This window comes from Excalfactoria chinensis, chromosome 8, assembly GCF_039878825.1.
Source record: "Excalfactoria chinensis isolate bCotChi1 chromosome 8, bCotChi1.hap2, whole genome shotgun sequence".
NCBI lineage: Eukaryota > Metazoa > Chordata > Aves > Galliformes > Phasianidae > Excalfactoria > Excalfactoria chinensis.
Genome location: NC_092832.1, coordinates 11,206,616 through 11,219,312, shown reverse-complemented (window position 1 = coordinate 11,219,312; position 12,697 = coordinate 11,206,616). Strand labels below are relative to the sequence as shown.

The following is a 12,697-nucleotide window of genomic DNA, read 5'->3' as shown; positions in this document are numbered from 1 at the left end:
GCATGCATTAACAGCTAGCAGAAATCTTAAGTAAGAACTAAGCTACTGGAACAAGGAGATAGGAAATAATTGTCATGATACAAGATCACAGTTCAAGCATTAAAACACAGGGACAAGTTATAATGCATTTCGCCATCTCAGAGTTGCTTGTCTCTGGAAGACATCATTTGTCACTATTCCTAAGGACACATTCCATTGCTTCTCTAGAGCATTGATGGCTTGAACTATACAGGTAGCTCTTTGTTGCTGAGCATATGGTCAGACTTACAAAACCAGTCCTTAAACGTTCATAATGCACAGAGATGAAAAAGCATATGGCACACATAAAGCATTAATGAAAACTTCAGTTATATGTGATTACTCCAATTCTTTCATTTGCTTCATCATTACAAGTCTGAAGCTGTCATTCAAACTACATTTGCATCATACCCATCATTCTGACCAAAACAAAACTGCAATTATGGGACAGAAAGGAAAAAGCGATCAATAGCACTTACAATTATTAAATATATATATAACAAGAAGAAATATTTACCTCATTGTTCTGCAAGGCTTGTTTTCCACTTCTTTTACTGTAAAGGAAAAAAATAAAGTATTTTACTTTTTAAACACACACAGGAACAAACAGAAAAGCAGTAGATGACATCCCTACCACCTATTACAAAGCAGCCTAGTGTCCTCACAGCAGGAATACCTTTTACTAAAACTTACTTGCTAATTTTATACACTGTTACATGAAAAGCTATCCATTCTAATGTTTGGTTTCATGTAACGAAATTAAGTCTCCCTCTTATCTCTTGAGTTTTGCACCATCAACTTGCACTGTTTCTATATCTTTAAAAAAATACTTTGCAGGTCTGGCAGCAGGGTTTCAGTGACCAAGAAGGCAACTATGTGAATGCAGGTTCAGCAACCCAACTTCAATTTCACACTGTCTACATAAGTCAAACAGATTTGTCTCACAAGGCATTTGACTTTCAAATAACTCATGCTATTTGTAAAGATTATTTGCTTATTAGCTTGTGCTGCAGGGGAAGGAGATCCTGTGAAACCAAGGCTCTGGAAAGGTGCTTGCTGGTTTTCATTCTGTCCTGTTTTTGCTCCCCTCATTCTCAAAGGGGTTAGAGAAAAAACAATTATCAACAATCACACAAGAACTGGTTTTGCCCTTTAAAAAAGCAAGCTGGCATTTAAGACTGTTACGGCTTGTCTTCCTTTCTGAAGATCAAATAAGCACATGAAAACAGTGGGAAAGTTTACACGTTTATGTAGTTTAAGAGTGACAGCTATCCATAATAAATTGCTACATTTCTCCAACATCACACCAAAAATATTTACAGCAAACCAAACTACAATAACAGTTTCAAGCCAGTAGGTAGGAAATGGCAAGGAAAAGAAAGCAATGGTAGGAAAAAGCAAGAAAGGCACTGCTCCTTCTGTCTCCAACTCCCAAAAAAGTGCAGACACTGTCCTGCAACCACTTAGCCACAACTTACTCAGCAGGAGCATCTCACACCTGCACCTTAAAGTGCCACAAAGGTACCTAGGATGAAACTAGGGCTACTTTAATTTATGATGTTTAGGAAGACCTCAAGCCACCGACCAGTGAAGAAAAACAACTTAATTACAAAGAAGGAAGAGGCAGGGAAGCAGACGAATATGAGAAAAGACCAGAAAGCAAGAAGGAAGAGATGCCAGCTTAAGAGGAGCTTAATTAAAGGTAATGATGAAGCACAACCTCAAAAGAAGATAAAAATCTTCTAAGACTACTTGTGCAAAATTCAGAGTAAAGAACATGACAGACAGCAGAGGGCAGATCAGTGAGAAATAATACAAGTTCCAGAGATGTAACACAAAGGAAACATCTGGAAATGGTAACAGCACGCAGAGTCTAAAAAATAACTTAGGTAGAAACTACATCCTGGATGCAGGAATGACCTAATGCCGCTACAAGGAACTTCTTCCCTTCTTGATACATCAATTTTTAAAGTACAAAAGACCTATTAAGACAAAACAAGGCCTAAAGAGAGGATCAGTTTAGGAGTCCAGGCACATCTGGTTTGGGAGAAAGAGAAAAGCATTACTTTAATGAGTTGATAACTATGACCAAACTAAGTGGCTGCCTTCCTGCATGATTCATGACTTGCAGAAATGCAAAATAAAAGCATGCAACTCTTCAAGATATCCTATAATAACTCCTACCTTTCTAACTTCAAAGTCTGCCAAAGTTTGAAGTCATAGTACTCAATATGCAGCTACTGCTGCTTTAAAACTATCAGACATTAATATAAATAGTAATATATTAAGAATATGAGGTCCAGCCGAATACCTGAAGTATTCAATATATTTCTCCTACAGTAACTGTAGAAATTCAGTAGGTGAAGTGACTGAATTCACACGATACTGAAGAACTAAAGAAAAACAACTGTTCAGAAACAGACATACTTGTGAACTTGCATTTAATTTGTATTCACAAAGTTTAAGATAAAAATTACATACTTGTAAATAATGTCCTAATGAAAATGGAGCTGTAGCAATGTTTTTCTTCCTAGAAAAGAAATCATGCAAGCTCCAACAAGGCTAATACCTAAACAAGAAATGAAGCAATCACAAACTACAGATTACTGAGATGCAGAAGAACAGCTATGGCTGAACTCAGCCTGGAACAAACTGCAGAACTTTCCTTCTTATAAGTCCCGCATTTTCAGTCTGATACCTACTGGCACCTCTCCAAACCACATTATTCTATTGTAGGGGTTTGTGTGAGAATTGTGGTTACCTTCTCATTGAATGTAAAGACTAAATAACACCCTCAATTAGTCAGCAAAAACACAGCAAAATTATCTGGTTGCAGGAGAGAGCTCTAACATACAAACCAATTCAGCTCTGTTATTCCAGACTTCACCTAACACTGGAGCAGCACAGTCCTTAGTGCTGGAGAGGGTGACTGCTACATGCTGCCCAACTCCTCTGCTGCACTTTTCCTGGTATGCTTGAGGCTGAGCAGCACATGTAAGGGCTGCTTTTTACTACAATGTTAATTTGAGAGATTACTTCACCCACATGTACCACTCTCCAGTTTGCACTCTTCATTCAAGTTAGTGCACCTGTCATCAGTGGGCCTCAAAGCTCCAGAGCTATACAGTTAATTTGGTGATGCGGTAGGAAAACAGATACAGCTCAGGTCAGTACACTGTCTCTCAATCATTCAGTCAGCACTACTACCATTCAGGCAGCCACTCTAACTGCAGAAAAGCTCCACTTTCATCCTTTAGCCCAGTAGCTCTCACTTCACCACGAGAGACACTGAAACCCTTATCCTGATAGTGTACATACAGAGGCTGACTGTCTGGAGAAATATGAATTACAGAAGCAGAAGCCATTTCCATACAGCAGAAAAAGAAGCAATGCTGGACTCAGCAGTGAAATGACAGAAGTCCCATAAGGAACACACTTCAGCTTCTTTTTACCATCTTGACTACACTGTGCAGCCATCATTCATTTTCTACCTTTTCCTTCTATACCAGAAAGTACAGAGTTTTTCCTCTGTCCTTCCCTGAATTTGATTGTTGTGGGGGTACTTTTTTGGTTGTCTTGTTGTCTTTTTTTTCCCTTTTTAATTCCAGCCACCAGCATCCCCTAGAGAATGAGATACAACATATATGCATATACCTGCAGTTTGCAGATAGAACATTATGAAAGCATAAATTAAGCACAAATAAATACAGTAACGTTACTCAAAACTACAAAAACTTGCATAGTGAGCTGCACTACTGATTTATTTCTCCTAAACAATAAAACCTATAGAAATGCATTAGCTATTCCTGTTCATCAGTATACCAGATGAATATAGCCTCCTCTAGCAGAATTATTTCTTAATAAAATTTATCTCCAGGGGCTGCTTGCTTTTGAGTTTTCCCACGTGGAAGATGCTAACTGAAACTAAGTTCACAGCTAGCTAAGAAAGAAGACCCGTCAGCACAAGCAGACTTCACTAAATAGCACACAGATGACAGGCAAACAGGCAGACTTTCAGTGTGGATGCTGCTTCCAGCAGACACTTGGACTAAGGTCTCTTCTACTCTGAATTATTCTACAATTCACTCTTTCACTCTGTGATTCTGTCATAAAAAAGCAAAATCTACTGATGCAGTGGGACACACGTGACCTGAAGAAACTGCAGCGAAATCAGCATCCAAGACACAGCCTGCTCACTGTAATTTAACTGCAAAGAGCTTTTACAACAAATGTCCATAAAGCAAGCCAAGAAAGGCTGTACAGGGCTAACACGACTACATCCGGCTTCACACTGTATGTGCATGGTAACTGAATAGTAGCTCACTAAAGATAAGTAAATGGGTAAGTAGCTAATAAATAGCAGACAATAGAACAAAACACTGCTCCTCAACATTCAGAAACATGATCAGGCAAAAAGAAAAACAAAAAACAAAAGAAAAAAAAAAAAAAAAAACATAAGATGTTTTAAAGAAAGTGATACAGTTTCAGGACTGCTCAGACATTTGGCAGCTGATCCTACTTTGAGGACAGTAATGTAACACAGGGGGAGGCAGAAAACTACCAGATAGCATCACTCAATTTCAGTCTCCCAGTCAGCACTGATCACAGCACTCTGTCTTTGGGTTTACCTCTGTATTTCCTCATCAGTAAAACTATTCTCTCTAAGGAAATATGCAACAATGGTGGTTGCTCAAAGGATCATTCTCAGCATTACTGCAGAGGAAAGTGATTTCAGAAGCACTGGGAACAGCTTTCCAGAGACCATCAGTCCTGGTTACCTAAAGGGAACTACTTGGCAATATTAGGTCTGTGCTATTTGTTAGCAAACAAGAAAGTTAAAGTATTACAGTTTCTTGAAACATGAGTCTCCTTCTAGACTAAAGTTCATCAGAGTTTCATGGAAGCAAACCACACTGAGCCAAGTGTAACAACATGGAATTGCAGACGAAGACAGAGATAAGCAAGTCTTGCAGTTTAATGATGGGCGAAGAGGAAATCAGGGTTTGAGAACAGTATATCATGATTAACTACAAAGAAGCTACAAAGTTCAGGTCATGCTACCTGCTTTCTATAGGGTAGGATATCTGGCTTCTGCTAAACACAGTACAAAGGAAGAGGTTTTGTTATAGAGGGAAATGGTGCTCTTCAAGCAGTTGTAACCTCTGAGCAATTTTTGTGTCTTCTGCAGCCCTTGCATGAATAGAATTTTCAGTCTATTTTGCAGTCACTCTGACATTGCAAAGACAATACAATTCAAACAACTAAAGATGGAATACAATTGCATAGACTGTTATAGTGGGAGGGACTAACAGCTCTATTGAGAAACACAGCGTGCACCTCACAGCGTAATCACTGACAGACAGCTCCACACTGCATGCCCTGTGCAGAGTAAGAGAGCAACAGCACAGTTATTTTGGGTCAAGGGCAGCAGGCTTACTCAGAAGCACAGGCACAATCCAAAAACATGCACACTGACACAGTGCACCCTGAGAGCACACAGAAACGAAGGGAACAATTTTCTTGGCTCAGCATGGGAGCCTAGTTGCAGCATAACCAAAAATAATGTGAGAGAAGGCATTCAGGTGACCCAGAAAGGGACTGAAAGGTCACAGGCAGCTGCGGACTGCAAGCTGAGCTCTGACTGCTGTGCTGCTAAAGCTCAGAAAGTTTCTAGAAGCATTTCAGAAGGCAACAAAGCAGTACTGTTTTAGAGGAAAATCTCAGTTTCAGTAGAAGCCTGCATCTCAGTAACAAAGACAAAGGAAAAAGGCTAAAGCTATTGTTTTTCCGTAAGCTTGTGCTCTGGCCTAGGCTGTGGCTGTCACTCTCCCTCAGGTACATCAGAGGAAAGAGCCTTCGTTCTTCTCCTTCCTGCAACATGAAAAACAAACAAACAAACCCTGCTTCACACTGTCATACACTCATATACCAGACCTTGGCTTAGAGAACAACCACTTTCGGCAACTTAAAAGAGAAGCCACAAAGTAACTATGCAGGCCCAAAACAAAGGCAGTCTGAACTCAAGAAGGCCTGAGTCACCCAGTTCCTCCCAACTCTGTGCCCTCCAGCTGAAGACATATTTTCTGAGCCTCAGGCAGTCTATTTTTTCCCCTTCAAGGTCAGAAGATGTACCTAATCTGTATGTTTAGGTCAGTTGTTCTATTTTTCATGTTAATGCAGAAATGGCATGTAATGGACTGATCAATCACATTTACAAGCTGGTTCAGTCCATCACAATGTAGCTGCCTACTCGTTCTTCATTAACCATTGTGCAGCATGGGTTCTCCTTAAAACTTCCACATACATGTAAGCAATCTAGTCATCTGCTGCAATGCAGTTTCAGCCTTTTTTGTCAGTCTTGGCATCTCCACACAGGAACAGGGCCCTTTGTGCAAAGAACCTCACACATGCAATTTCAGAGCCTAAAGAAACAAGGAATAATAAAGAGAATAATATCTTAAGTGCAAAAACACTGAATACCAAAAAGCATGACTTGTTTTAAGTTGCAAGTGTCACCCACTGTGTTTTAACTTCTGTACTGGATTTTGTAATGTTTGAACAAGTTTTTATCAGTTCCGGTTGCACGTACATGAATCACTGTCAAGTTCAAGGGCAGTCCTGACAAACACCAGCTTCCACTCCCTGAGAGGAAGAAGGCTGAGAAGCCCAGTGACAGCTAAGTGGTACAGTGGTCACACATCACCTAAGCTGACCTGTGTAAAAGCCTGCTTGACAGACACTGCACCAACAGCTCCTCGCTTTGGCCCAGTCCGATCTCTGAAGCTCCTGGCAAATATTTTTCTTCCTTTAAGCATTTTTTCCCTCTTCATAGAGGGGGCAGAAATCACATGGATTTCAAAAGTTTAACATATACAAAATTAAGTTTCAATACACCAGCATCTGCTTGGATCTTAATGGATGTACTGGATGACAGGGAAGGCCAGTGCGTCTAGGAACAGATTCTAAATATCTTGTCACCTTCCATACACTAAAAATTCCTACCATATTCAGCTTATTCTTTCCCTAACCCTGCAGCTCCAAACTCTTGACCAAAGTGCTTCCTGCAGTGCCTTTCAGGCCCCTCCTCCAGCAGAAACCTGTATGTGTTTCTTGAAAATAATCCAAGCACACTCTCTTTGTGCAAGCACTTCACTTCCAACCAGAAAGAGACTAAGGAACAATTCCCAGTAGAGTGAGAGAATCACAGACAACCAGCAGCTCCTTTATGTAATACCTATTAATGTTTTATTTCTGAAGCAATCAAATCTTAAGCTTCTTGCTCTAGGCAGTGGTGTCTAACGTAAGACAAAGCTCATAAGACATGGGGTTAGACTTGTGCAAGTGAAAAACAACTCTGTTTTACTTTAAACATCACACAGCACAGGTTTTCCTTTTTCCTTCCTTTTACGTTCAGTCCTATATTGCATATGACCCTATTTCATCATCTACCATTTTTTTGACGGTTGGTATCCAATATGAGCTTATAGTTCTTGTTTAAAGAAGAAAAGTTTATGTGAACCAAACTGTTTCAGTCATTGCTTGGGTTGGTTTCTTTAATGTCACAAAAAATATGAATTACAAGCTACAGTTGTGCACTGTCAGTAAATTTGAAGCCATCTGTATTCAATTAAAGTAGTAATTCTTAGCAACAAATTGCAATCCCATAGTAACAGCAGCTACTAAAAGGAAATATTTGCTGTTTGCATTTGCATACAGCCAAACAGTACTTGTAATGCACCAGAACACATCATCAGTAGGAAAATGCTACAGATTGAGTAGTTTTTATTTCAGTACTGTTTATTACTTAAAAAAACCAACAACAACAACACCAGCTCCGAAAAACCAGCCTTTTCAGATCTTGCTCAAGGTCCTGGGCATTGAACTTTTTGTTGCTGTTTTAGCAGACAGGACAAAGTACAAAGACTACTCATCGGACCTCCATTCGTTTTCCTTCTTTCTTCTATTCTTCAAATCTTTCTCCAACGCCCAGTAGTGTGGGGGAGGGAGGGAACGGAACCACTGGTCTCTAATACAGATTTTTTGAGTCACTTCCCTAAATGGAAGTGAGTTTTTCAGTTGCCAAAAAGATCAACAGTGCCGAAGTCCCTTGTGCTCATGAGAACTGCTCCTGACAAATTAAAGACATGATTGGTTTCTCCTGTATTATATACCCAGAATTATGTCATTTCCCAAACAGGACAACTTTTTTTTCCCCACTATAAAAGCACACCAAATACCACAGCTCAGGTCACCACTGCATTTACATGTAACAACTTTCTGCCTCCCAAGAAATGAAAGGTTTTTCCAAGGAAACAGACTTTATTTTGATGAGAGCAACTCAAATGGAAAAACAGGGCATTTTTGCTTCCTTGACTAAAGCATGGAAAACAACATGGAATACCACTGAGCTTCTTACTGCAAGCCAACTGTTCTATTCTGAGCTAGTTTTGAAATTTTTATTTTAGATTAGAGATTTTAGATTTAGGATTTTAGAAATTTTTAGTTAAAATTTACTGTCAGCAGCAGGTGATACAACCTCTCAGTTCTGCTAAACTGATGAGCAATATAACAGGTCCTACAGAAGAACAGCTGTGACTAATCCAGCTAACACTAATTAAGTGATCTTTGACCTACTAAGGTAGGCCAGCATAACATCAAGCTTAATTATTCATACCTTACTACTTGATATGAGTTGTACCGGACTTCGCCCCTATTGTCTGTCAGCAGAAATGTAGGTGAGAGTTGTCTCTTTCTCCTATGATAGTTTCTGTAGCTGACTATTCCCTATCATGATTAACACACGCAGTCTGAGAAGTCTGCATAAGGTAAGTCTGTTTTGTTGTGTTACACATTCAACAAACAAACATTTGATTTGCTATGTTTGGTAGTTTTGGGGTCTTTTTTAATTTACATTCTATCTTGTTTTACTTGTCAATTTTGGCCAGCAGTGACACAGAACCAACACCAGCATTCCCACAGAAATTTTTAAAAAGACATTTATTCCAGGAAAACATGATATAATAGTATATTCAGTGTGAGATATGGAATATGTGTAAGGATATATACTGTGCAAGGATATATACTAAGTTCTGCATGTACATTTTGCACTTTCACAGCAGAATGCTGGCCTCCATTCAAGTCTACCACATTGATCTTCATCATACAATTTTACCTTCCAGCATTCAAGAAGCTGAAGTTCATCTGACACACACAAGACACATTTTCACACATTACCCTGCGAAGGTAAACAAAGGCATCCACATACATAGCACTACAGTTTGCCTCTACTTACACACTTCAGTTAGCCTCAAGCTGCAAATACACCACGAGTTCTTATCTAGATAGACAAAAAAAATTCTCCTTTACAAAGAAGTAAAATTTAGGACAGCCTCTTTTCTCCATCTTTCCAAAGTGGACACAGAAGTCGGATGGCACACTAGGCCTTAGAAGCTTTTAATCATTATTCCATGAAGATTTACCACTTATTTGTATGTCAGTATTGTATACCAGGAATATAAAAATCTGGCACAGTGACAGTCGCTCCCAAAAGCGCGCTATAATTTACATTAGCAACAAAGCATTAGGAAATGAATGATACATAAACTAACAAGACTAAAAGAAGATGAGGCAATGGTAATAAGTGGTTGCTTTTGTGGTGTAGGCAATGTAACTTGCTTACTGCCTCTTCTTGATAGGCAGCATTCTGTAATGCTCCTGGCAAGGTTTGCCTCACAAGGAAAAATGTGGAGAAAAGGAGGAAGACCAATGGGCAAACGTCATCCTTATAAAAAAGAGCAGCATAGCTGGCTATGAAACAACTGAATGGTGGATGCAGAGTTTGTTATTCACAGCCCCAACATAACAGCAGTATTAAGGGCTACGCAACAAAATGTCTCACAAGCCTAAAGCAGTAGGTACAAACTGGTTGGCAAACATGGTACTTATTTTAGAAACTGCATTTCTAATAGATTTGAGAAAGCAAAATGGCGTAAGAGAGTCAGATTACAGCAGTAAGAAAGAGGTATGAGGATAACTGTAGAATAGATAGAGGAAAAGGGATAGGTCACGTTAGGTCAGATCACCTCAAGTCCATTCAACTGCTAAATGTATGAATCATTTCCACTTTGTAGCAGACAATAACATAATAACACATAGTCCACCTAGTATGTAGAAATAACTCAGATTTTTAACACTGTACATAGCAAAATCTTATGATTTTGCTATGGGGAATGCATACAGGCACAAATGCATTCCCAGGCACAATTTTCAACATTCAAGGTAGAATTCAGTTTCACTTCATTCACTCTCAACTAATAGAGGCACTGTCCTCATTGAGTCCAGCAGAGCAACATCAAGAAACCTGCAACAGAGACAGTTCCGGGACAATCCAGGATCCACATTATATGTATTTCAGGAGCATATTAAATGGACTTCAATCTACAGTTGAAAGTGTGTTCCAAACTGAGCATAACCCAAGATTGTGCACTAAGTTCACTCCTCAATAAAGAGAAAGCAAGGGAAGTGTGGACAATTAGAAGGATCACTTCAAAAGCATATTTTCAGTCTGAAGTACGAACACAGATTCTCCCAGAACGTCTACCTGGCCCAGTCTTCCTTACAGAAACCATTACAATGCACTAAGCAGGAAAATCTCATGGTACGTATCAGTAACCCTCTCAACTTACCACTTTCAAGCCCATCTATATAGCTTTTCACATTTTTACAGATGGTGTTTGACTAAGTTTAACAGAGATAACTGGAAAATATCACCCTCGCCTATGAATCAGACAGAAGAACAAACCATCAACAGTAGTTTAGGATCTCATTGTTTCCATTCCCATGCAAACAACGTAACATGGCAAATTCCAAGAAGCCCTGTGTTGCTCACATTTTATGTATGTTATATGACAAAGTTACCTAACATCAGAAAGCTGTGAAGATAACACCTGGAAAAGGAATTAGGTAAAATAACACTAAGCCGTTGCTTCACTACAGGTATGTTATTACTTAAGTCTATTGAGTAAGTCCATTTCACCATCGCTGTTTAGCACCAGGATCAGGTTATAGCAATTACACGATATCTAACCGTACATGCCAGGTCTTTAGCACACAGCCAGCGACCGAAGTCCACAGACCTGCCAGAACCACGCAAGGACTGAGCCTGGAGCATCTTCACCACCCATCACACGTTCTGGTACCCGACTGCTCCCCAGGGGCCAGCACACGACCTGCCCCAGCGCACACACACACAACACACACACACACAGGTGAGACACCCTCACAGGTAACCCAAGCAGGCACTACCTCTGCTACAGCTGTCGGTGTGCCCTGCTGTTAGCATACGGCACCGGAATAACCCTCGCCCGTTATTACCTATGCAGACAGGACAAACCTAAACGTTTAACTCTTTCTCAGCAGTAGCTCACAGGTAGGAAAACTGAGAAAACAAATACAACTTGAGCAGCGGAGCCGGGGCGTGCCGCGACACCACGGGCAGGGGATGCCGCCTCCTACAGGAGACGGTCCCGAGGGTGGAGGCAGCGGACCTCACGGCAGGGAGAGCCCTGGGCCTGACCTCCGGGCCCCGCTCCGTCCTGCCCGGCCCCACGCACCACTGCAGCTCGCCCCCGGCCCTCCGCGCACCGCGCCCCCGCCCAGCTCACCCGTGCTGGGCCGCGGCCCGCCGCTTGTTGAGCAGGCAGAGCAGCGCGCAGGCGGCGGCCGTGCCACCAACGATGGCGGAATGGCGCACGGTGAGGTACTTGCTGTAGGCAGCCATGGCGCGAGCGCTGCCGCAGAGCCGCAGCCGAACCGAGCCGTGCCGAGAGGGCGCAGGGAATGCCGGGACGAGGGGCGGGGCGCGTCCGGCCTCGCCTCCGCCGGCCGGAGGGAGGTTGTGTGTCTGTCAGTGCGCGCTGTCAGCGCCGCGCCGGGGTTTGCTCCGGGGGTGGGGAGGCGGCCGTTTGTGCAACGGGCCCTGCTGAAGGGGGGCGGTCGGCGCTCCCTTCCCATCTCCCCGCAGCGGGAGCGCCTCCGCGCCGCCCTGAGGGCGTCTCTGAGGGCGCAACGTGCCCCGCTCCCGGCTCGTCCCTCCGGCACCTCGGCCTGGCGGCTCCTGTCTGTGCTTGGGCGGCTCGTTGTGCAGCTGTACTCCCCTGTGAGTCCCCAGTGTCATACACGGGTAAAGGCAGCGCGAAATGAGCCTTCCAGGAAGGCTTTCACGTCAGTTTTGCCATACTGTCTTTCTTTTAGGGCCCTGAGAGGAGCTGCCAAGCTCAGCTTTCAACAGAGAGGAACATGTTACCAGCGTGAGTATAGAAAAGCCTCCCCTGCCCGGGCAGAGCCTCACGGCCCGCCCCCGCCGAACCTGTTCTACTCGTAGGTGCTTTTCCCTCGCAGTCAGTAGCAGTTCGCCAGGCCGAGCTGTCCCAGCGCAAACACCCGGGCCAGCAGCGCTGTCGTCGCACTTGGGACAAGTTTGTCTCTTGGTGCCGAAATGGGGTCACAGAACATCCAGTTGTTTGCCTGTCCTAGAGCACAGGAGAAAGGGCTGCTAGAGCTAGTGCCCTGGCACTGACTTGTGTGTCTTGGACAGTTTGGTCATCTCTATGCTTTAAAGCATCAGTACATTGATTTTGTTGGGGAAACTGTGGTAAACTATTCCACGTGTATTCTGATC

The 12,697-nt window shown here is 42.3% G+C and overlaps 2 protein-coding genes across 2 annotated transcripts in view; one reads left to right on the top strand and one right to left on the bottom strand.

The window, feature by feature from the left end:
- ABCD3 (ATP binding cassette subfamily D member 3) overlaps positions 1-11,815 on the bottom strand; it is a 27,930-nt gene extending 16,115 nt beyond the window's left edge. Inside the window, exons 1-2 of the mRNA XM_072342637.1 lie at positions 11,682-11,815; positions 536-572 (exon numbers count right to left, since the gene is read on the bottom strand). Of these exons, the coding sequence (XP_072198738.1) occupies positions 536-572; positions 11,682-11,797 (153 nt within the window). The 5' untranslated portion in view covers positions 11,798-11,815. The remainder of the gene's footprint in view (positions 1-535; positions 573-11,681) is intronic.
- On the top strand, positions 11,762-12,697 carry LOC140255266 (uncharacterized). Its single transcript, XM_072342638.1, has 3 exons — positions 11,762-12,175; positions 12,271-12,326; positions 12,401-12,697. Exons 1-3 carry the CDS (start codon positions 11,762-11,764, stop codon positions 12,573-12,575), a joined length of 645 nt encoding a protein of 214 aa, XP_072198739.1. The 3' UTR covers positions 12,576-12,697.